The 25,893-nt window shown below is 44.5% G+C and overlaps 1 protein-coding gene across 8 annotated transcripts in view; it reads right to left on the bottom strand.

Moving 5' to 3' along the window:
* The window catches only part of HAT1 (histone acetyltransferase 1), an 81,950-nt gene extending 74,216 nt beyond the window's left edge, over window positions 1–7,734 (bottom strand). For all 8 annotated transcript variants that reach the window (XM_089328152.1, XM_089328155.1, XM_002712286.6 and 5 more), the window contains exons 1-2: window positions 7,688–7,734; window positions 4,066–4,170 (exon numbers count right to left, since the gene is read on the bottom strand). Coding sequence is in view for 1 of the 8 variants with exons in the window: in XM_002712286.6 (XP_002712332.5) it covers window positions 4,066–4,170; window positions 7,688–7,694 (112 nt within the window). In the remaining 7 variants the exon portion in view is untranslated. The remainder of the gene's footprint in view (window positions 1–4,065; window positions 4,171–7,687) is intronic.
* Between the last annotated feature and the right edge of the window lie 18,159 nt (window positions 7,735–25,893).

The following is a 25,893-nucleotide window of genomic DNA, read 5'->3' on the forward strand; positions in this document are numbered from 1 at the left end:
CGCTCTCTCTCTCTCTGCCCCTCCTCTCTCTGTGTAACTTTGATTTTCAAGTAAATAAATAAATCTTAAAAAGGGGGGGGGGGGCTGGCATTGTGGCACAGCAGGTTAACGGCCTGGCCTGAAGCACTGGCATCCCATATGGGCGCCGGTTCTAGTCCCGGCTGCTCCACTTCCCATCCAGCTCTCTGCTATGGCCTGGGAAATCAGTAGAAGATGGCCCAAGTCCCTGGGCCCCTACACCCATGTGGGAAACCCAGAAGAGGATCCTGGATCCTGGCTTTGGATCAGTGCAGCTCCTAGCCATTGTGGCCAATTGGGGAATGAACCAGCGGATGGAAGACCTCTCTCTCTCTCTGCCTCTCCTCCTCTCCCTATGTAACTGTGACTTTCAAATAAGTAAATAAATCTTGAAGGAAGGAAGGAAGGAAGGAAGGAAGGAAGGAGGGAGGGAGGGAGGGAGGGAGGGAGGGAGGGAGGGAGGAAGGAAGGAAGGAAGGAAGGAGGAAGAAGGAAGAAGGAAGAAGGAAGAAGGAAGAAGGAAGAGGAGGAGCTGGGACTATAACCGGCACACAGGGATGGTGGCACTGGAGGCAGAGGCCTAGCCCACTATTTTCTTTTTTTTTAAATGTATTTATTTATTGGAAAGGCAGAGTTGCAGAGGCAGAGAAAGAGACAGGTCTTCCATATGCTAGTTCACTCCCCAAATGGCCACAATCAACAGAGCTAGGTGGATCCAAAGCCAGGAGCCAGGAGCTTCTTCTGGGTCTCCCACATGGGTGCAGGGGCCCAAGCACTTGTGCCATCTTCTACAGCTTTCCCAGGCCATCAGCAGGGAGCTGGATTGGAAGTGGAGCTGCCAAGATTCGAAACAGTGCATATACAGGATGCCAGTGTTGCAGGCGGATGTTTACACCACAGCTCAGCCCCATATTTTTTTAAATGTTTATTTTCATTGACTTGAGATTGAGAAAAAGAAGGGGGGGGAGGAGAGGGGGTGGGAGAGGGAGGGAGGGAGGGAGGGTGGGAGAAAGGGAGAGAGATGGATATATCTTCCATCCTGTGACTCCCCAAAACCTAAAACAACTGAGTCTGGGATTCAGGCCAAACTCAGGAGCCCAGAACTCTACCCAAATCTCCCAAATAGGTGGCAGAGTCCCAAGCACTTAAGTCATCTTCTGCTGCCTCCCGGGATGCAAAAGTAGGAACCTGGATAAGAAGCAGAGTAGCCAGGACTCAAATTGGCACTCTAATAAAGAATATAGGCACCCAAGGCCGGCACCACAGCTCAATAGGCTAATCCTCCACCTGTGGCGCCGGCATCCCGGGTTCTAGTCCCAGTTGGGGCGCCGCATTCTGTCCCGGTTGCTCCTCTTCCAGGCCAGCTCTCTGCTGTGGCCCGGGAAGGCAGTGGAGGATGGCCCAAGTCCTTGGGCCCTGCACCCGCAAGGGAGCCTGTTAAGTAGGCTCTTTTGTCATTTAGCTCCTGGCTTCAGATCAGCGCAGAGCGCCAGCTGCAATGCGCCAGCTGCAATGCGCCGGCTGCAGTGCGCCGGCCACGGTGGCCATTGGAGGGTGAACCAACGGCAAAGGAAGACCTTTCTCTCTGTCTCTCTCTCACTGTCTAACTCTGCCTGTCAAAAAATAAAAATAGGCCGGCGCCGCGGCTCACTAGGTTAATCCTCCGCCTTGCGGCGCCGGCACACCGGGTTCTAGTCCCGGTTGGGGCGCCAGATCCTGTCCCGGTTGCCCCTCTTCCAGGCCAGCTCTCTGCTGTGGCCAGGGAGTGCAGTGGAGGATGGCCCAGGTGCTTGGGCCCTGCACCCCATGGGAGACCAGGAAAAGCACCTGGCTCCTGGCTCCTGCCATCGGATCAGCGCGGTGCGCCGGCCGCAGCGCGCTGGCCGCGGCGGCCATTGGAGGGTGAACCAACAGCAAAGAAAGACCTTTCTCTCTGTCTCTCTCTCTCACTGTCCACTCTGCCTGTCAAAAAAAAATAAATAAATAAATAAAAATGAAAAAAAAAAAAAAAAAAAGAGTATAGGCACCCAAAGCTACAGCTCAACCTGCTACACTACAACATCCACCCCTTAATCCACTTTATAGATGAAGAAACTATAGAAAGAAATGGAATCAGGATTCATGAGTCTATATTATATTCTTTTTTCACTTATTTTACATGTACAATTTTAGTAAATTTAGAGTTGTATTACAATCTAATTTAAAACATTTCCATCACCCCAAACAGAAACCTGATACACATTTACACTTACTCTCTGTTCCTACCTCCAGTCCCAGTCAACTACTAATCTGCTTTGTCTCTACGGACTTGTCTTTTCTGAACATTTCATACAAATAGACTTATAGGATAAACAGAATTTGTCTGGCTTATTCCACTTAGAATAATATTTTTGAGAGATGTTTATAACACGTATCAAAACTTCATTCCTTATTATTGTTAAACAGTATTCCATCATATATAGACCACATTTTGTTTATCCTTTTACCAGCAAAAGTTCATATAAAGTTGCTTGCATTTTTTGGCTATTGTGAATAATGTTCCTATGTATGAAAATTCATGTATGAATATTATTGTGGATATATATTTTCATTCCTCTTGGGTAGATACATACTTAGGAGCAGAACTGCTAGGTAATAGAGTTAATTTATGTTTACTTTTTAAAGATTTATTTTTTTGGAGGCTGGCGCTGTGGCACAGTAGGTTAAAGCCCTGGCCTGAAGCACCAGCATCCCATATGGGCACCGGTTCTAGCCCCAGGCTACTCCTCTTCTGATCCAGCTCTCTGCTATGGCCTGGGATAGCAGAAGAAGATGGCCCAAGTCCTTGGGCCCCTACACCCAAGTGGGAGACCCAGAAGAAGCTCCTGGCTTCAGATTGGCACAGCTCCGGCCATTTTGGCCATCTGAGGAGTGAACCAGCTAATGGAAGACCTCTATGTCTCTATCTCTCTCTGTAACTCTGTCATTCAAATAAAATAAATCTTAAAAAAAAAAAAAAAAGATTACTTTCTTTGAAAGGCAGAGTTAGAGACAGAGAAAAGGAAACACAGAGAGAAATCTTCCATTTGCTGGTTCACTCCTCAAATAGCTGCAACAGCTGGGACTGCGCCAGGCTAAAGCCAGGAACCAGGAGCTTTTTCGGGTCTCCCATGTGGGTGGCAGCGGTCCAAGGATGTGGGAAATTCTCTGCTGCTTTCCCAGGAGCATTAGCAGAGAGCTGGATTGGAAGTGGAGCAGCTAGGACTTGAACCAGCACCAATATGGGATGCCAGCACTGCAGGCAGCCGCTTAACCTACTGTACCAGAGCCCCAGTCCATTTAACTTTTAAAGAAAATGTCAAATCATTTCAAAGTAATTATATCATTTTACATTCACATCAAATATTCCAAAAAATACAGTTTTTCCCCACACCTTCACTAATACTTGTCTATTACTTTTATAGACCAAATAGGCAAATATTAAGTTGTTAAGACCACATGGCACTGGCGCTGTGACGCAGCGGGTTAAAGCCCTTGCCTGAAGTGCCGGCATCCCATATGGGCGCCAGTTCTAGTCCCGGCTGCTCCTCTTCCAATCCAGCTCTCTGCTATGGTCTAGTATAGCAGTGGAAGATGATCCAAGTCCTTGGGTCCCTGCACCCATGTGAGAGACCCAGAAGAAACTCCTGGCTCCCAATTTCGGATCAGCGCAGCTCCGGCCCTCTGCAGCCGTCTGGGGAGTGAATGAGCAGATGGAAGACCTCTCTCTGTCTCTACCTCTCTCTGTAACTCTGTCTTTCAAATAAATAAAATAAATCTTAAAAAAAGAAAAGACCACATATATCTGTTACTTTAGGCCATATTGTCCTTCGTATATGTAAAACTCCGCCATCTCTCAAACATTAACTCATGACATAAACCAAGACTGAATAAAACGTGAATGTGCTCATTAAATGAAAACCATATATTTACATGAATTGCTCTTACATAACTCTAGTTCAAATTTAAAAAGGCATACACACTATATATACATATGCACATAATATCACTTAGAAATGGCACACATACCTAATTTTAGTTCAATTGCTGTATTGGTATTACATTTGTACTCTGCCAGTTTCTTCTCCACTGCGCTCTTGTATTCTACCAAAAATTTCTCCATAGCACCAAATCCTTAAAAAAAAAAAAAAGTTTTTTTAAAAGATGTACTTGGAAGTGATTTACATAGTCAACATACCAATAGGGTTCTTATTATAAGTAGAAAAAGGATAAGATGTTAACAGCTCACAAAAGTATAGGTTATTCTGTACATATTCCTCAATAAGTGTACCCCCCAGTATTATAAAAAAGAAAATCACTTTGGAAACACAGGCTAATGAACTAGGCACACTTTACATGAATAAGCCTAAAAATTGGCATGACATATTACTGACACTTTTGAACACTTAATACTTATACAGGGGCCGGTGCTGTGGCTTAACAGGTAAAGCTGCTGCCTCCAGTGCTGGCATCCCATATGGGCGCTGGTTCCAGTCCTGGCTGCTCCACTTCCAATCCAACTCTCTGCTATGGCCTGGGAAAGCAGAAGATGGACCAAGTCCTTGGGTCCCTGCACCTACGTGGGAGACCCAAAGAAGCTCCCAGCTCCAGGCTTCGGATTGATGCAGCTCCAGCTACTGAGGCCAGTTGGGGAGCCAATCAGCGGATGGAAGATCTCCCTCTCACTCTCTCTCTGCCTTTCCTTCTCTATCTGTGTAACTCTTTAAAACAAATAAATCAATCTCTAAAAAAAAGACCAGCGCCCCGGCTCACTTGGCTAATCCTCCGCCTGCGGCATCCTGGGTTCTAGTCCCGGTTGGGGCACTGGATTCTGTCCCGGTTGCTCCTCTTCCAGGCCAGCTCTCTGCTGTGGCCTGAGAAGGCAGTGGAGGATGGCCCAGGTCCTTGGGCCCTGCACCTGCATGGCAGACCAGGAGAAGCACCTGGCTCCTGGCTTCGGATCAGCACAGCACGCTGGCTGTAACAGCCACTTGGGGGAGGGAACCAATGGAAAAAGGAAGACCTTTGTGTCTCTCTCTCTCTCTCTCTCTCTCACTGTCTAACTCTGCCTGTCCAAAAAAAAAAAAAAAAAAAAAAACAACCTTATACATGGGGCAAGCACTGTGGTGTAACGGGTAAAGCCGCCTCCGCCTAGATGCTGGTTCAAGTCCCGGCTGCTCCACTTCCAATCCAGCTCTCTGCTGTGGACTGGGAAAGCACTTGGAGGATGGCCCAGGTCCTTGGGCCCCTGCACCCATGTTGGAGATCCAGAGGAAGCTCCTGGCTTCGGATCCATGCAGCTCCGGCCATTTGGGGAGGGAACCAAAAAATGGAAGACCTCTCTCTCTAACTCTGTCTTTCAAATAATAAACAAATAAATCTTAAAAAAAAAAAAACTTATACGAATTACTTGTTAGATTTTATATCTAAATAAGTAGCCTTTTCAAAAAGAAATATAATACTAAAGGACATCCCTACTTCATTATCAAATATAAGAAACAAAGTAAGAATGTCAAGATAATTAAGATAGTACTTCACACCTATAACTAGAAAAATTCTACCCACAGGGCTCCAGATCAACTACTAAAAAAGTAGCATAACACATGGATTACTTCGAGAAGGATATACAAATTACTGGTAACCAAGGTTATCCCTGGAATAACAGAAAAGGAATAGGGACAAGGAAAGGAAGGAAATAAAATCCTTCTTCTTTATTAAACTTTTTTTACTTTGTGTGCATAGCCATAACTGGGCCACAGGAATGACCAAATGGTTTTACTACAAAGTAGTTACCCAACAATACACACAAAAATAAACAAAGAGGGCAAAAACTATTATCTTTTTTTTTTTTTTTTTTTTTTTGACAGGCAGAGTGGACAGTGAGAGAGAGAGACCGAGAGGAGAGGAAGGTCTTCCTTTGCCGTTGGTTCACCCTCCAATGGCCGGCGCGCTGCGGCTGGCGCACCGCGCTGATCCGATGGCAGGAGCCAGGAGCCAGGTGCTTCTTCCTGGTCTCCCATGGGGTGCAGGGCCCAAGCACCTGGGCCATCCTCCACTGCACTCCCTGGCCACAGCAGAGAGCTGGCCTGGAAGAGGGGCAACCGGGACAGAATCCGGGGCCCCAACCGGGACTAGAACCCGGTGTGCCGGCGCCGCTAGGCGGAGGATTAGCCTAGTGAGCCGCGGCGCCGGCCTAAAAACTATTATCAAGAGAAACTTTCAGGCAAAGATGACAATAACTCTTTTGACAAAATGAAAATAAAAATCATCCGAAAATTCAGGAAATATAAGTGATGAGCACAAAACAGGGGTACAATAACATGCCAGGAACTTTCAAAATGGTTAAACACACATCACAAAAAATGGGAAAGACTTAAGACAATACAGATTAATGGAGTCAGAATTCCTGGATTCAAATCCAGACTCCACCATTATTTACTAGCTCTGTGAAACAGAGCACATTGCTTAACTTCTATGGCCCCAATCTATAAAACTGAAATTACTCTACCCACTAACATTTCTGTATAACCAAAGCAACAAAATGTAACATATGAAATCATGTATTAGCTTAATTTTCACAACTTTATAAGTAGGTATCGTATCACCTTGCTTCATATTCAAAATCGCAGGCTTAGAAAGAGATTTGGTTGAAATCATCGAACTACTAAGTGGTGGAGCTGAGATTCAAATTTAGATGTAATCCTTAAATTATGTACACCCTATACAGTACATATTACCCCATTTTTCTGTGCTACCAGTGTGCCCTAAGATCTTACAGTCTTGTGGAACCAATCTTCCTTAAACATCTGGAGAGTTCTCACTATATCTTGTCTAACCAATATCCATGAACCTGTAGCGAGACAACTACCAGGGCACTAGGGAAAAATGATAAATGAAACAGAAACCGCCCGTGACTTCAAAAGCTATGTAACTGGGAAAAAAGGACTATACTCACACCAAAACAGCCGTCATCCACGTACAACGGGCAGTTATAAGCTATGAAACATTATAAGCTGAGGGGACTCCATAAGGAGAGCAAAGTGCAAGAGAGGAGAATTAGACTACGGTGTTAACAGTCCTACGCTAAAAGAGAAGTTTAGATGAAGGCACAGTGCCTCTCTCAATGACATCTACATACGATGCCGGGAATATTAAAGCGTGAGGGACTAAGGAGACATGAAGAAGTGACTCAAGGCCCGAGAAGCAGCAGTGCGCTAGCTCAGAAGTGGGCTGCAGTGGGGAATGGGCAGAGCCCGAGAGAGGAGGAGCTGAGCGCTAAAATCAGCTGGCGAGCCCAAGACCAGACGTGTGCAAGGCAGCAGTGGGCAAAAGCAAAGGGAAAAGAAACAAGCCCCGGGACACCCGGCACTTTACTAGCCACAGCCGTGGCACTTTCCACGGCTTCTTCGGTCCTCGGCGGGCGCCAGGGCGTTCGCAAACGGCGCAGCAGCGCGAGCAGTTGGGGGCGGGGGCGCGGACCGCGGCCGACAACAAGCTCCGCGGAGAATTCCGCGCCTCTCGGCCAAAGCAGGCCTTCTGGAACCCAGGCTAGAGCCCCAAAGTTCCAGGCGGGCACTGTCACCGTGGTCTCGGCGTTCTTCCCCCAGTCTGTCCACCTCCTCCCCTTGGTAAACTTTTCCCGGGAACTTACCCGCCATTTCCGAGCTGCGAGCAACGGCGGCTGAGGGAGGACGAATCAACCCGCGCGCTCCCGGGCCGGAAGTGACCTCACTGCCTGACGCATTTCCCCCGCCCATCCTCAGCGTGACGCTAGCCAATGAAAGGAAGAGCGTGGAGGCGCCCAGAGGCGGAAGCGCCTTAAGAGGCGGGGGCTAACGCGCCGAAGAATGCGCGGCCTGTTGCCTAGCCACCGCCAGTGCCGTCAGCCGCGTTGAAGGCCTGAGGTGAAGGAGGAGGCCGCGGCTGGAACCTTCTCTGTTGAGAAGCATGCCAGCTGGAAGAGAGTTTCTTTGGAGTTGATTTCAGTAATACGGACACCACACCCTTCCCTCTCCGCACAAGTGATGTTTTGGAGACTGAAAATTTTATAGCCACATCGGTAGCGCTTAGTTTTTACCTATGTGAAATGTAGGGGTTGAGTTTTCTGAAATAGAATTTTCACTTCCTATTTTCCTTGTTTCTGCTTTTTCCGGGAATACTTTTTAAAGAATGATTTATTCATTTGAGAAACAGTTAAGAGAGAGAGGAAGAGACCGAAAGATATTATTTCCGCTGGTTCGCTCCCAAAATGGCCGCAAGAGCTGAAGCTGGGCTTGTGGGAAGCCACAAGCTTCTTGGGGTCTCCCACGTGGGTGCAGGGGCCCACTTGGGCCATCTTCCGCTGCTTTCCCAGGCAGATTTGCAGAGAGCTGGACGGGAAGAAGAGCCGCTGGACTCCAACCGATGCCCTTTTGGGATGCCTGTGCTACAGGCAGAAACTTAACTATACCACAATGCCCAACCCCCACCCCCAAATACTTCACAGTTTTTCCTTTCATGTTTTTAACGCTATACAGTGTAATGTGTAGGCACTCTGCTTTCATTCTTAAGGTTACCAGGCAACCATTCAGCACTGAAATCATTACCTAATAATATCTCCTGTGGCCTGACCTAGCCTTCCAGGTCTCCAGTGCTGCTGACTTGAACAATGTCAAATGCTACTTGATTTTGGTGATAGGCCCTATTAGTATTTAGCAGCTGTTGAAGCCCTTGGATACGATAAGTCACGTTTTAAGCATCCACAAATATTCCCACAGTATTTATATACCAGAATATCTTGTCACAACAAATATTTGTCAAGAGGTCTTAGATGATACATACTAGAACTAAAATGGACACTGAGGATGATTGTCTGGAACTAATGCCCACTGTCATTTTACAGATGAGGAACCCAAAGCCCAGAAAAGACAAATCGCTCACATTTACCTTAGTATACACCCCCATGAAAGAGCTCAGTTCTCCAAGCAATTCAGTCCAGTACTGATTCGTTTGACTACGTAGAGATGACCCTCCTGAAGATAAAGCTCAAAAAAGGTATTCGAAATGCCCACTTTTTCTTGAAGCCTTAATGATATGCAAGAAATTAGTTATAATGTTAATACAGAAAACTGAAAAAAAATCGATGATACTAAAAACACTAAGTTAAAAAAGAATCTTTTTAAATCATTTGTTTCAAAATGGCAAGACGCAAGACTCTTCATTTTCTTCCAATATCACCTTATCTGTAGCTCAAGAATTCATGTCTTAACTGTTACAAATAAAAAGATTAGTCCTGTGACATTTTGTTTACTTAAAAGGAAGAAATATGATGAAACCTACTGATATATTGTGTGATATTTAATGTCATCTACCTGCATAGTTAGTTTTATATTCACATATAATTTTTAAATGTCACAGAAAACATGTTTATGTAGAGTTTACCTAAAATATAAAATAATGACTTTCAGAAAGGCAAGTAAAATTACCAAAGAGGAAAAAAAAGCATTCCCTTTTTTTTTATAGGGTTTTCCCCCTTAATTAATTCTCATATTTTACCCTGCTCTACAGGGTATTTAAGAAAGTGACCATTACAACCAGGTAATTTGTAAATTTCTACAAAAGGAATTTGCTTTCACAATATATATGGAAGAGGCAACATAGTCTTGTGGAAAATCAGTTCCCTGACAGTTCTACTACTTCATAGTTGTTTAGTCTTGTTTCATCTATTAAGTAGGATAATAGTATCTTTCCACTCACAACACTGAGTTGTTGTGAAGGGTAGATGGAATAATACTTATGAAATAGCTTTGTAAACTGTAAACTTTTTTGTAAGAATAAGATGATATTGCTTTGGGTTTTTTTTTGTTGTTTTTTTTTTTGACAGGCAGAGTGGACAGTGAGAGAGAGACAGAGAGAAAGGTCTTCCTTTTGCCGTTGGTTCACCCTCCAATGGCCGCCGCGGCCAGCGCGCTGCGGCCGGCGCACCGCGCTGATCCGATGGCAGGAGCCAGGAGCCAGGTGCTTTTCCTGGTCTCCCATGGGGTGCAGGGCCCAAGCACTTGGGCCATCCTTCACTGCACTCCCTGGCCACAGCAGAGAGCTGGCCTGGAAGAGGGGCAACCGGGATAGAATCCGGCGCCCCGACCGGGACTAGAACCCGGTGTGCCGGCACCGCAAGGTGGAGGATTAGCCTAGTGAGCCGCAGCGCCGGCCGATATTGCTTTCAACATTTATTGTCATATGAGAGGTCTGGTAAAGGGATTCTCACCAGAGAAAAGGGCCATGTTATACTATGAGGAATGACCTAGCAACATTATGGATGGTGCAGCCTTAAGTGCATCTTGGTAGCTTTGGGATCCGCAAGGAGGGAAGGCCTATACTTCCGGGAATGGAAAGTCCCTACTTATACTTTTGGGGAAGAAAAGTCCTTGTCAAGGTCCCTGCAGGTGCCTAAAGGTCAACCAGTGAGGATCAGACCCGCCTCAACCTTTTAACCCCCATGCCCTGAATCTATAAAAGGAGCTCTCCCAATCTCTGACATGAACTTCCCTGGCCCCTGCTCTGTTGCTCTGTTGGGATCCAGAAACCTCGCCCAGGAGCGGAACCCCAATAAAAGCCTGTGAATTAATTGATTCATCTGCCTGGGAAGATTTGTTACGCGCCAGGCACCTTGCACATCTAAACTGGTACGTTTTATCACCCTCTCTCTTTAAAAAAAAAAAAAAATTTAGTTTATTTGAAGGACAGAGTTACAGAGAGAGGTAGAGACAGAGAGAGGTCTTCCATCCATTGGTTCACTCCCCAAATTAGCCAGAACAGCCGGAGCTGCGCCACAATGCCGACCCCTCTCTTCTTCTTCTCCTCCCCCTCCCCCTCCTCCTTCTAGATTTATTTATTTGAGACCGTTGCTGTGGGGCAGTGCATTAACGCCCTGGCCTGAAGCGCCACCATCCCATAGGGGCGCCAGTTCGAGACCCGGCTGCTCCACTTCCTGTCCAGCTCTCTGCTATGGCCCAAGAAAGCAGTAGAAGATAGCCCAAGTACTTGGGCCCCTGAACCCACCTGGGAGACCTGGAGGAAGCTCCTGGCTCCTGGCTTCAGATCGGTACAGCTCCGGCTGTTGAGGCAAACTGGGGAGTAAACCAGCAGATGGAAGACCTCTCTCTCTCTCTCTCTCTTTCTGCCTCTCCTGTCTCTCTGTAACTCTGACTTTCAAATAAATAAGTAAATCTTTAAAAAAAGATTTATTGTTTAATTGAAAGAGTTACACAGAAAGAGAAAGAGAGGCAGAGAGAAAGAGGTCTTCCATGCACTTGTTTACTCCCCAGTTGGCCACAAGGGCCAGAGCTGTGCAGATCCGAAGCCAGGAGCCAGGAGCTTCCTCTGGGTCTTCCATTCAGGTGCAGGGGCCCAAGGACTTGGGCCATCTTCTGCTGCTTTCTCAGGCCATAGCAGAGAGCTGGATGGGAAGTGGAGCAGACGGGACTTGAACTAGTGCCCATATGGGATGCCAGCATGGCAGGAGGCTGCTTTACCCACTAAGCCACAGTGCCAGCCCCATTATCATGCTCTCTTGAACCCTCCAGAAAATTTTTTTACCTGCTATAAAAAAATACAGTTATCAGAACGTAGATGTAGGAAAAATAAGCTCTAAAAGAAAAATGCAGGTATTTAGTATGTCTTTATTTCAAAATATATATCTCTCCACAGACAAATAACAGCTAGGTAACTTATTTGTTTAACTTATAATGTTGTTATAATGAGGGTAGAATTATGAGTTTCAGGTTACAGAACAATTATCCAGAAATCTCCATCCAGCTAGAAAACAAAAAAAGATATAAAGTCATCCAGAAAACTGTAGTAACCCACATGAGAACTCCAATTTGAGTTCCAGGATCCTGGCTTTCACCTGTGTCGCTCCCCCCTCTTCATGGAGGAACGACACAGGACCCTGCGCTGTTCTTTCGTCTGCTCGGCCCTCCCCGGGTTTGCTGCTGGTTCTTCCCGGGTTGGCTACTGTCCCTTCCACCTCCGTGGAAGGGCGGTTCCCCCTGCCACATTCCCCACTTCCATGGGGGAGCGGCACACCGCCGGCCGGCTCTCTCGGGGGCTGCACAGGTGTTCCCCTTAGATGTTCCCCTTAGATGTTCCTGGTGCATGCCGTCTCTCTCCTCCTTTATAGTCCTCCTCCGCCAATCCCAACTCGGCTGCCCACACGCCGAGTACGCTGCTCTCCTCCAATCAGGAGCAGGTCCTGCTGTTTATTGGTTGAACTGGAGGCAGCTGTGTAGAAGCTGTTTTCTTCTCTCCCAGCGCCATATTGTGGGAGAGCAGATGCATAGAATAAGTCTTAATTCCAGTAACTTAGTCCAGTCCGGATTGCTCCCCACAGATCCCCCTTTCTTTTTATTTTTTGGCGTTGATACGCGCCTGTCTTTGGTGTCCCGCGGCACACACTCTGCTCTACTTGCTAGAGTTGCCACAGGTTCTTACAAGTCCTATCAATCAGGCAAACCGAATCCGGGTCCTCTCTTCGCCATGTTGTGAGGAGGTTTTTAGGCGCTGATGCGTGCCTGTGTTCGGTGACCTGCGGCTCACACTCTGGTCGAGCCGCCTGCTGGTGCTTACCGCCTTAATCAGGCAGACCGAATCCAAGCCTCCTAATTGCTGTGTTGTGGGGAGGCCTTACTGATGTTAATTCGTGCCTGTCTTCGGTGACCTGCGGCGCATAAGCTGCTAGCCGCCCGCAGGTGCTCATCGCCTCACTTATCGGGCAGACCGAATCCAAGCCTTCTAATTGCGGTATTGTGGGGAGGCCTTTCTATTTCTCTATTTCTCTATCTCCGGGCATTCCTATTTCTCCCATTTTACTTCTATCTTCCAGCATTCCTATTTCTCTCATTTTACTTCTAAACTTCTGTTTCTCTTATCCCTGCGGCTTTCCGGCGCCCGCCCCGAGGCTGCTTCTCGGCGGCTTTCCGGCTCTGAGCTGCTTCAGCCCGCGCCTCTCTCATCTGCGCGGCTTCGCACTAGCCCAGCGTTCCCTATCTACTTGAGCCCCGCACGCTCTGTCTGCGCGCGGCAGCCTCCACGAGTCACACAGCCCCAGCTCACGTCTCCGCTACTAGCATTCAATCTAAGTTCCCCAGGCTAACCTGGCGAATTCAACTTTTCGCCCCTTATTCCCAGGCTAACTTGAGAATCCCAAAGTGGCTTTCGTCTCCGCCTCGGCCTGCCCCCCGCGGCTTCAATTTCCCTAACATTTTTCTCTACCCGGTATGTTTCCCCAAGCTTTCCTCCAACAATACTCCTCCCTCATTTCTCCTGGCCTCTCCCCACAGTCCGCATCCGAGTCTGTTTGTTCTAGCTTTCACTTTCGCTTTCGACCTTAGAGATTTCTCCCAGCTTCCCCCCGTAGTCCGTATCTGAGTCTATGCCTAGGCTTTCAATAACTTCTTCCGGCACCTTTTTCGTCCGGCTTTTCCCTAGGCTGTTTGCTAGTCTCTCTCTCCGATATTTTCCCTAGGCTGTTTGCTAGTTTCTCTCTCCGATATTTTCCCAGTTCTTCCCGTTTCTTCCCTCCTAAGTTTGCTATCCGAGTCACGGTACCATTATGTCGCTCCCCCTCTTCGTGGAGGAACGACACTAAGCCCTGCCTAGGCTTCATATCCGAGTCACGGCACCATTATGTCGCTCCCCCTCTTCATGGAGGAACGACACAGGACCCTGCGCTGTTCTTTCGTCTGCTCGGCCCTCCCCGGGTTTGCTGCTGGTTCTTCCCGGGTTGGCTACTGTCCCTTCCACCTCCGTGGAAGGGCGGTTCCCCCTGCCACATTCCCCACTTCCATGGGGGAGCGGCACACCGCCGGCCGGCTCTCTCGGGGGCTGCACAGGTGTTCCCCTTAGATGTTCCCCTTAGATGTTCCTGGTGCATGCCGTCTCTCTCCTCCTTTATAGTCCTCCTCCGCCAATCCCAACTCGGCTGCCCACACGCCGAGTACGCTGCTCTCCTCCAATCAGGAGCAGGTCCTGCTGTTTATTGGTTGAACTGGAGGCAGCTGTGTAGAAGCTGTTTTCTTCTCTCCCAGCGCCATATTGTGGGAGAGCAGATGCATAGAATAAGTCTTAATTCCAGTAACTTAGTCCAGTCCGGATTGCTCCCCACAACCTGCCCCAACCCTGACTGGTGTAGGCATTTAGAGAGTGAACAGCAGTTAGAAGATCTCTTACAGGCTGTCTCTCACTCTTGCTCTCTGCCTTTCAAATAAATAAAAATATATGTACAGTTTGTGTTAAGTATATTCACAGTGTTGTAAAATCTATCATTTTTTAAAATTGTAATATCTTTTTTTAAAGATTTTATTTATTTATTTATTTGACAGGTAGAGTTACAGACAGTGAGAGAGAAACAGAGAGGTCTTCCCTCCGTTGGTTCACTCCCCAGATGGCTGCATCTGCCAGAGCTGCACCAATCTGAAGCTAGGAGCCAGGTGCTTCTTCCTGGTCTCCCATGCGGGTGCAGGGGCCCAAGTGCCTGGGCCATCCTCTACTGCTTTCCCAGGCCATAGCAGAGAGCTGGACTGGAAGAGGAGCAACCTGTACTAGAACCGGTGCCCATATAGGATGCCGGCACCGAAGGCAGATTAACCTAGTGCGCCACGGTGCCTGCCTCAAAAATCTATCATTTTAATTGATTGTTTTTTAGCCAACTCATTTATAACCTATTTACACACATGATTATGAACAGCAAGACTTTTAACCTCCCTTGAAGTGGAAGCCTGAATTAACAAGTTTTTATGCAAACTTCATAATGTTATATTAGTTCAGTGCGTAGTTTATAAACCTGTTCCTTAGAAGAGTCATAATATAAAATAAAATTCAGTTTTATGGTAGAATCAGTATTCTGAGGGAATATATAAAGTTGTCACTGAGATAAACCAACGAGTCATTGTTCAATACAGTGTAAAGTAAAAGGATTCTGAAAATTTTCTGGGGGTAAGTTTAATGGCATTAATCTCATCAACCCAGGGCTTTCAGAGAATCTCTTTGCCAGTCTCTTGATGAGCTAAGAGGAAAGAAGGGTCAGGCCTTCTGGCACCATATAATACAAAGAGAACCTGCTTCATAAGGTAAGAAGGGTGAGTCTGTAGAGTTAGTATGCATTTAAAGTATAAAAGCCTTGTTTTTTCATCTCTGCAAAATAAAATGTATTGTATATGAGGAAGACAGTGTTACTAGAGATATGGCTTTATTTTAAAATATAGTGTAAGAGAAACCAGACACTTAGAATCAGGAATTCTAGAGCAAACTTTGGGTCATATCTCCTTATAAGTATATATACATATTTATACTACTGTTAATTTATGTATTAAATAGTAATATTGTTAACTTTTTATATTTTTAAACTAAAGATGTTGAATACTTAGTTTTAATCCTTTCTACCCCAGTAGATTCCTGTGTACCTCTGAAGGTCCCTGACTTAATCTCACATTTTTACTTTATATTACTGAGTTAATAGAGCTAATACTAAGGTCCAAATCTCTCAAATTGGCCCTGTGTTTTTCTAATATTTCTCCATTTTCTTGTTGAAGAAAGGGTTAATTTCCTTCATGAAATACTCAGGGAGTCACTATGTTTGGCACATGATTGACACCTATTAAATGTTTGCTTAATGACTTGTTTGTGATACCTAGAATTTTCCGCTTGGTTCTTGAGATCAGAAACTGCTCAGTTTCTCTGCATTAAAACATTCTTGAGTATGTTTAGCTCATTACTGCCAACATGTGTATGACAGGTCTTTCTCTTACTAATTCAACTCTGAATGTCACTAGATAATAGCTTTGGCTTAGGGTGTGTAAGCAATACAATTTCCAGGAGGTCCTCTTTTGCCAGAACAAATTTTATGCTGGTATAATGTATAAGATTTTCATGGGAGTGTTCTTCCAGGCAAGCCCAGATTTATGAATAATCTTAGATTCCCCCAAGTTTAACTCAAATTATGTTCTAGCTTTCCAGTGTAGCTCTAAGGAATGCCAGCTTTCCCCATCAGGAGCTTACCCTTCTCTCCACCTCCTTCTCTATCCTTAAATCAATTAACCATCCAAACATTCATATTAAACATCAGCTACCATTTCCCCATGCCAGATTTATATTTGGAATACATTTTTGGAGTAAGGGTGAGGTTTACAGGTATTGTGGATATAATATTTTTCCTTTCCTCCCTAAATTTTCCCCCCAAAAAACAGGAATAAATCCATGATGTTCCATGCAGCAGCTCCATACTTCACCCCAAGTGAGAATTGCATATTCTTCCCTTATTTCTGTCCAGAAATAAGGCTTCATCAAGGCCTGTTGTATCCAGGGCCTGCTGTGTTCACTCACCAAGATAGAACGGCTGGTCAGGGGAGAATTGCACCCTTTTCTGATCTGTTCACCTGGGGATAATTGTGAATCACCACCTTTTCTACCCTTTTTTGCTTGTTTTGTTTTAAGATTTATTTATTTATTTATTTGAGAGGTACAGTTAGAGAGAGAGGGAGAGACAGAGAGAAAAGTCTTCCATCTGCTGGTTCATTCCCCAAACAGCTGAAATAGCCAGAGCTGGGCCAATCCGAAGCCTGGAGCCAGGAACTTCTTCCAGGTCTCCCACATGGTGCAGGAGCCCAAGCACTTGGACCATCTTCCACTGCTTTCCCAGGCCATAGCAGAGAGCTGGATTGGAAGAGGAGTAGCCAGGACTCAAACTGGCACCCATATGGGATGCCAGCATTGCAGGCAGAGGCTCAGCCTAATGTGCCAGAGTTGACCCCTAAAAAAAATTATCAAAGAGGAGTGGGCACTTGGCTAGCAGGTAAGATACCTGTTGGGAAGCCCACATATCAGAATGTCTGAGTTCAAGTCTTGGCTTCATTCTTTTTCTTTTTTCCTTTTTTTTTTTTTTTTTTTTTTTTGACAGGCAGAGTTAGACAGTGAGAGAGAGAGAGAAGTCTTCCTTCCATTGGTTCACCCCCCAAATGGCCGCTATGGCCAGCGAGCTGCACTGATCCGAAGCCAGGAGCCAGGTGCTTCCTCTTGGTTTCCTATGCGGGTGCAGGGGCCCAAGCACTTGGGCCATCCTCCACTGCCCTCCTGGGCCACAGCAGAGAGCTGGATTGGAAGAGAAGCACCCGGGACAGAACCGGCGCCCCAACCGGTACTAGAACCCGGAGTGCCGGTGCCGCAGGATTAGCCTAGTAAGCCACGGCGCCGGCGATTGGCTTCATTCTTGATTCCAGCTTCCTGCTATTGCTCACTGGTACAGGTGGAGAGTGATAGCTTAAGTGGCTGAGTGCCTGCCACCTCCATGAGAGAACTACATAAGAGTTCTGGGCTCCTTGCTTCAGCCTGACTCAGCACTGGCTGTTGTGTGCATATAGGGAGTGACCAGCAGATGGGAGCTCTTGTGTGTGTGTGTGTGTTGAGTCTGTCTGGCTTTGTCTCTTTCTGTCCTTCTGCCTCTCACATAAATAAAAATAAATTTTTAAAAAATTAACAGATAATTCCTGTAAAACATTGTAACACTTTGTTTTAGGTAAGCTTTGTTAACCCATAATCACAAGACCAGGTAGAAATTTTCTTGAAAAACTGTGGCTGCTCTTGTACATTGTCCTTGGACATGTAGAAGTCCTGCTGAGCTAAATTGCATGTTTCTTTCATTTGGTAAAGACTTTTGCTATTTTTTCCTTTGTAAGTGGACTTTAAAGTTCTTTTGTTCTCATATTTTGAAGTCCACATTGTTCTTTTGAGTAAAAAGCACAGAAGGACTGCAGCAGGGAGATGACAGATGTGCAATTCATTCGAATAGTATCAATATGATTTAACTATATTAAGTTTTGCTTTGCTTTCAATTAAAGGATATAAATTAGATTCTATGTTTATATATCAAATGGCAATTTTATTTACTACTATAAGATTTAATTGTATAGAAGCCTATATCGAACCACAAATGTAAATTGCCTTATTATCTGTTTTACATTAGCACACTTTATTTATTAAAGGTAGACAAATACTTACCTAAATCATTATGTGACATATAAGAACAATAGCTGTGATTTGAAAGGGTTATTCTTTGATGGCATTTTATTTTTATGCTATCTTGTTCATAGATACAAAAGTACTTCAAAATGTTCGTGGGAAATGGAATTAAAAGATAATATACATTTTCCATGCATGTTTCAAAGACCCCCTTTTTTCCCATTGGAGTCATATGAGGCTGAAATTTTTGAAAAATGATAACCATAAACTTTTTATTTAGTACCAGTCTGGAGGTAAGAGGGCATTTCTAGGCATGAAATAAATATACCACAAGTAGTTCCAGGAGATTCTTACTTCACTCTCCAGTGCCTTAAAATACTCCAGTGTGAGAGGAAGACTTCATAAATTAGAGTCGTCATACAAATATTACCAACAATGCTATAGAAATTGGAGTTACAGATAGAATAGGCTACAGTAGATGATTTCACATCAGGTGGGCCAAAGGAATCTTCACTGGAGGGCTCAAAGACATGTTCTCTGAAATATCGCCAATATTAACAATTATATGTATGGGCTCCCTGCAAACTGGAATGATTGCACATAATGGGAAAAGTCAAGCATAATACTCAATTTTTAATGGAAAAGGGAGGAACAGAGGGATCACACTCTGTTTAGCTTGATTCTTTGAAATACTATGGTGTTAATCCTTGAAAAACAACCCCCCCTTAAAAAACCCTACAATTTATAGGTCCAAAGAGGATAGCCATGAATCCATCGGATAACCAAGTAACCATCATCCAAATGTGGTTTGTGAAAAACAATCATGCTATAAATTTACATTATATCTTAAACAAATAACAAAAAGAAGTGTAATAGTAGGTCTGGTGAGATGTATGATTGTCTGGCCTCTGTGCAAAATTGTGATTTTGAAGAAAATTCTGCTCCAGACTTAGTCTAATATATTTGAATTACTCATACAATTGTGCTTACCACATACATACATTTTCAAGTTCTGATTCATTCACTTGACATTATATAATTACTATGTACAGTTCTCATATTCATGTGACCAGATTACTAACCATAAGATGTTTTCTGTGGTCATTGCTCCCTCAATACTGTGTTGGATAACCTTTCCCTCCAGGCACATTCTGTAAGTTTTTGGTCTTTTTTAAGTTATTCAGATTCTATCCTGAGCAGGTTTAAAACTTGGAAGTTTTTTTTTTTTTTAAGATTTATTTATTTAAAAGGCAGAGTTACAGAGAGGCAGAGGCAAAGAGAGAGAGAGAGAGAGAGAGAGAGAGATCTTCCATCTGCTGGTTCACTCCCCAGATGGCCACAATGGTCGGAGCTGTGCTGATCCGAAGCCAGGGGCTTCCTCCGGGTCTCCCATGGGGGTGTAAGGGCCCAAGGACCTGGGTCACCTTCTACTGATTTCCCAGGCCATAGTAGAGAACTGGATCAGAAGTGCAACAGCCAGGACTAGAACCGGCACCCATATGGGATGCTGGTACTGCAGGCAGGGGCTTCACCCGCTACGCCACAGTGCTGGCCCCAAAACTTGGGAGTGTCAGCAGGGAGCTGGATTGGAAGTGGAGCAGCTAAGACTTGAACCAGCGTCCATATGGGATGCCGGCAATGTAGACGATGGCTTTACCCACTATGTCACAGCTTTAGCCCCTCATAGAGGACACTTTAAAACTGAAAATTCAGCTTTTTACAATTTTTAATTTTAAGGGGAGAGAGACAGATTTCCATATGCTGGTTCACTTCCCAAATGCCTACATCTATGGTCAAGCCAGGCTGAAGCCATGAGGCATGACCTCAACCTGGGTCTGTCAAGTGGGTGAAAAGGACCCAAGTAGTTGAGCCAACAACATCTGCTGCTTCTCATGGTGTACACTAGTGCGAAGCTGGGATTAGAACAGAGCCAGGACTGGAACCCAGGCACCCTGATACAGGATGTAGGCATCCCAAGTGGTGTCTTAACTGCTGTGCCAAAAACCTGCCCTGAAATTCATCTTTTAAATAAGAAAATACTCTTACATTATTTTTTCCCTATAATTTTAAATTTTTATTTCCCTGAACTCTCATAGAAGTTAACGGAATTCCTAGATTAGCTCTCTGTGTTTAAATATTTTTCCTCCTTTTTTTCATATATTACACTACTTCCTGAGCTGTTTTTCACAACATTTTTATTACAATCCTTTCCTGACCCTTTAATTACCATTCACTAGTTGTAGAACTTTAGTAAAATTGCTTAATCTGCTTAATTTCTCAGTCTCAGTTTTCTCATCTTTGAGATGGAGATAATACTATTAAATAACGCTAACTCAGGGTTATTTAGAGGAAAACTTCATAAAAAGTGCTTAAAATAGTATCTGTCACACAGTAAATCTTTATAATTATTCGTTATTATTGGTTGTTCATCAGTATTTTATGAATGTGCTTAGCTTATGTGATATTTGGGCCATTTAAAGGATGATTTCTTTCTTTTTCTTTTTTTTCTTTTTTCTTTTTTTCTTGACAGGCAGAGTTAGACAGTGAGAGAGAGAGACAGAGAGAAAGGTCCTCCTTTCATTGGTTCACCCCCGATATGGAAGCCAGGAGCCAGGTGCTTCCTCCTGGTCTCCCATACAGGTTCAGGGCCCAAGGACCTGGGCCATCCTCCACTGCACTCCCAGGCCACAGCAGAGAGCTGGACTGGAAGAGGAGCAACCAGGATAGAACTGGCTCCCCAACTGGGACTAGAACCAGGGGTGCCAGCGCCACAGGTGGAGGATTAGCCTAGTGAGCCGTGGCACCACACAGAAATCTTTATTTTTAAAAGTGGAAGTGACAGCCGGCGCCGCGGCTCACTAGGCTAATCCTCCGCCTAGCGGCGCCGGCACACCGGGTTCTAGTCCCGGTTGGGGCGCTGGATTCTGTCCCGGTTGCCCCTCTTCCAGGCCAGCCCTCTGCTGTGGCCAGGGAGTGCAGTGGAGGATGGCCCAGGTGCTTGGGCCCTGCACCCCATGGGAGACCAGGAAAAGCACCTGGCTCCTGGCTCCTGCCATCGGATCAGCGCGGTGCGCTGGCCGCAGCGCGCTGCCCGCGGCGGCCATTGGAGGGTGAACCAACGGCAAAAGGAAGACCTTTCTCTCTGTCTCTCTCTCTCTCACTGTCCACTCTGCCTGTCAAAAAAAAAAAAAAAAAAAAAAAAAAGTGGAAGTGACAGAGGTGGGGGGATGATTCATGAAGATGTGCTGTTTGTGAAACATTTTTACTGACCACTGCTATGTGGCTGGCCTTGTGCTAATTCCTGGAGATTCAGAGTTTTTTTATTTTTTTATTTATTTTATTTAAAAAATGTTTTTTCCAATTCTTGTATTTGAGCATGTACTGTGGTCTAGAATCTATGAGTTCACAGTCTATTGTAGTATTTTAAAATATGTCATGACCCAGTAATGGGCCATGGTATCAGTTTAATATGTTAAAACCAGAATTAGGGAAGAAAAAAGAAAGAAAGAAATAGAATAATACAGAATAGTAAATACCAGAGTATTTACTCTTACTATATTGTATATAGTAAGAGTTAGTATTGCTCTGTGAAATTTTGATTTCTATGTGTACTGTGGTAGTAAAAAAAAATTTTTTTTTTCCAGATAGGTCTGGGTCTGTAAGGTTTGAAAGCCACAAGTAGAAAAGACGACAGGGAGCAGGCGCTGTGGCATAGTGGGTAAAGCCACTGCCTGGGTGCCAGCATCCCATATGGGCGCCGGTTTGAGACCCAGCTGCTCCACTTCCAATACAGCTCTCTTCTATGGCCTGGAAAAGCAATAGAAGTGGCCCGGGTTCATGGGCCCCTGCACCCACATGGGAGACCTGGAAAAGGCTCCTGGCTCCTGGCTTCAGATTGGTGCAGCTCTGGCCATGTGGCCAACTGGGGAGTGAACAGCAGATGGAAGACCCCTCTCTCTTTCTCTCTCTCTCTCTGCCTCTGCCTCTCTGTAACTCTGCCTTTCAAATAAATAAATAAATCTTTTTTTTTTAAAGATGATAACCAAAGAGGTAATTATAATGCAGTATGATATACACTGTGCATATGGCACAGTGAGAGCTCAAAGGGGGGGCCTCCCCCAGATGGGGAAAGGACCCCAGGGACAGTTTTCAGGAGGAGGAGCTTCTTAGGTTGATTCTGAAACAATAGACAATGGAGTAGATGTAGAGTAAAATGTTCCCAGCAAAGGATATGGCAAAAAGTTCAAAATCCTTTTCACTAAAGGAGCAAGTACAGGGGCCAGTGCTGTGGTACAGTAGGTTAACGCCCTGGTTTGAAGTGCCATCATCCCATATGGGTGGCGGTTCTAGTCCTCGCTGCTCCATTTCTGACCCAGCTCTCTTCTATGACTTGGGAAAGCAGTAGAAGATGGCCCAAGTCCTTGGGCCCCTGTACCCATGTGGGAGACCCAAAAGAAGCTCCTGGCTTCGGATTGGTGCAGCTCCAGCCATTGCAGCCATTTGGGGAGTGAACCATAGGATGGAAGACCTCTCTCTCTCTCTGCCTCTCCTCTCTCTGTGTAACTCTGACTTTCAAATAAAAAATGAATAAAATCTTTAAAAAAAGGAGCAAGTATAAAAGTAGGAAGATATAAGCTATAATAAGCCAGATCAGTGTGCTCCCATCTTACCACATGAAGGAGTTTGGATTTTATATTGAAGTCAGTAGAAAGCCAGAGAAAGATGGGGAAATGACAGAACTCAATTTCTGTTTTACATCAAACACTTGACAGCACTGTGAAGAATAGATTTGAGGGCAGTGACAGGAGGCAAAGAAAACTGGAGACCAGGAGAGCAATTAGGATGCATAATGAAGACTATTAAAATCAAGAGATTTTAAAAGCACTGAAGGGAATGGAAAACGCAGGACTGTGTGGCCACGTGGGTGTGAGGGGCAAGGAAGAGTCGGAGACCCAGATTTCTGATTCAAGCGACAAGGACAATGTTAATAGTCTTCACTTAGGAAGTACAAGGGGTTTTATGGCTACTGGTAGAGTAACCAGCTAGGAAAGGATCAAGAAACATTTAAGTAATAGCAATATAGCTAACACCAGGCATCAAGATAAGTGTTAGGACTGAGGTGTGAACACAGGAGGAAAAATATGGTAGTAAGACATTCTCTGGACGTAACACAGAGAAATGCTAAATTCCAGAAGTGGTGAATTGATCCGTGTAGCCTGTGTACCGAACTACTTGAACTGATTTTTTGGGTCTAAATCTCTATTGCATAAATTTACTATTCAGTTAGGCATCTTAGTATATACATTGTTACTTTAATAGATTTAGATGATTATTTTTTCTTCGTATTTCCTTCTTACAGATAAACTATGTCTCAGAGATGGGTTAGAACTTTAGAGCCATAAACAATTCTATAAAGTGAAATACCGTACATTCCATGTAAAGATTTCTAGTACATTTGTGCAAAGAGGGATTTGTCTCATCCATTGAGCAGCTGTTTCTCTGTGATCCATTCCCCCCTTATTACCACTGTTTATGCCTCGGGTTACTTAACTTAGCTGCTGCTGTCTGGTAGAACCCTGAACTTACTGTCTTTGATGCAATGATGCTGCTGCTACTGCCACATGGATCTCAGTGAGGGGTTTATCACTGAAGAAAGCTACATTCCCCATTACTCTGGCTTAATTGTTTTCCAAGTCATCAACACAAAACTAGGTCACAGATAAGTTGTATTGAATGGTTGGGGATGATTGGAGAAATTATAACTGCTGATTACCTATTATTTCCCCGTCTTCACCCTGAGAACCAGCCAGGCAAGCCCATCCACTCAGGGTGACGCAAGAGCACAGTAACAGGAGAGTGAGCAAATACTATTTCTGGGACTGCTTTTCAAATGGTGGTAGGGATAATATAGGCAAAAACATGGTTATCTGTTATTCCATGACTTGCTACTTGCACTGGCTTGAATTAGAGTCAGGGAAGAAGCCACAAGTCAGTGTTACCCAGTGTTTCCTCTGAAGAGCACACTACAGTTGTCCATTTCTATGGCATTTTGGGAGAAATATGTTTAAGCCTTTTGCCTGTTTTTATTATGTATTTTTTAAAAAGATTTATTTTTTGAGAAGCAGAGAGAGAAAGAGAGAGAGAGAGAGAGAAACAGAGATTTTTCCATCTTCTAGTTAACTCCTCAAATGGCCATGATGTCAAGGGCGAGGCAAAACCTAAGCCAGGAACCCAGAACTCCATCTGAGTCTCCCATGTAGGTGGCAGGGGACCAAGTATTTTGACTGTCTTTTGCTGGCTTCCTAGGTGGGTTAACAGGGAGCTGGATCAGAAGCAGCAGATAGGACTGGAACTGGCAATCCTATATGGGAAGCTGGCACTGCAGTTGGTGGCTTAACCTGTTGTGCCACAACATTAGCCCCTGCGTATTTCTTAATTGGGTTATTGTATTTTTTTGCTGTTGACTTGTATGACTTCTTTATAAATCTTTGATATTAACTCCTGATCTGATATGTGGTTTGCAAATATTTTTCCCTACCCTAGACAGGCTTTTAATTTTGTTGATTACTTCCTTTACTATATAGAAGCTTTTTAGTTTGATGTAGTCCTATTTATTTACTTATTTATTTATTTTTGCTTTTGTAGCCTGTGCTTTTGGTGCAATAGTCAAAAACTGTTGCCAAGGCTAATGTCAAGGGGCTTTTCCCCTGTGTTAATCATCTGGGAATTTTATGGTTTCAGGTGTTACATTTAGATTTCTGACTCACTTTAAGTCAATTTGTGTTTATGGTGTAAGAGCCCAATTTCATTCTTTTTCATGTGGAAATTCAGTTTTCCCAGCACCATTTAATGAAGAGACCATCGTTTCCCCCATTGTCTTTTTGGTGGTCTTATTGAAAATTTGTTGGCCATACAAGCACATGTTTGAACTTATTTCTTGGCTCTCCATTTTGTGACATTGGTCTATGTGTATGTTTTTAGGCCAGGACCATATATATATATGTATATATATATATATATATATTTCTTTTTTTTTTTTTGACAGGCAGAGTTAGACAGTGAGAGAGAGAGACAGAGAGAAAGGTCTTTCTTCCATTGGTTCACCCCACAAATGGCCGCTACGGCTGATGTGCTGCGCCGATCCAAAGCCAGGAGTCAGGTGCTTCCTCCTGGTCTCCCATACAGGTGCAGAGCCCAAGCACTTGGGCCATCCTCCACTGCCTTCCCAGGCCCAGCAGAGAGCTGGACTGGAAGAGGAGCAACCGGGCCAGAAATGGCGCCCCAACTGGGACTAGAACCCGCGGTGCCGGTGCCACAGGCCTCCGCCTAGTGAGCCACAGCGCCAGCCCATATTGTTTTGATTACCATAGCCTTGTAACATAATTTTAAATCACAAAGTGTGATGTCCCTTTTTGTCTTCTTCTCAGAAATTCTTGGGTTTTTTAGAGTCTTTTATGGTTCCATATGAATTTTAGATTTTTTTTGTATTTCTGTGAAGAATGATTTGGGGATTTTAATATGGATTGCTTATAATCTTTATATTGTTTTATATAGTATGGGCAGTATTAATTCTTCTGATCCATGGGCATAGACTATCTTTCCATTTATTTGCATCCTCTTTAACTTCTTTAGAAACTCCATATGCTTTTGTATTCCTATCAGGACTTCTTGTGTTTCCTATGATACATACTTTTAATAAGTTAGGACATTTATATTAGATAACAGTACAACATTTTATTGTTATTTGGATAGATGAAAATAGTAAAATTCAAATTTATTTAGGATAATGAGCTGTTCTATCTTATGGGAGCTTTATTTAATTTTAAATTATTTTAAATCTCCATTGCAACTAGATTAGTATCAGTA

Source organism: Oryctolagus cuniculus, chromosome 3 (genome assembly GCF_051225735.1).
Source record: "Oryctolagus cuniculus isolate XC-2025 breed Fujian yellow rabbit chromosome 3, ASM5122573v1, whole genome shotgun sequence".
NCBI classification, from domain to species: Eukaryota; Metazoa; Chordata; class Mammalia; order Lagomorpha; family Leporidae; genus Oryctolagus; species Oryctolagus cuniculus.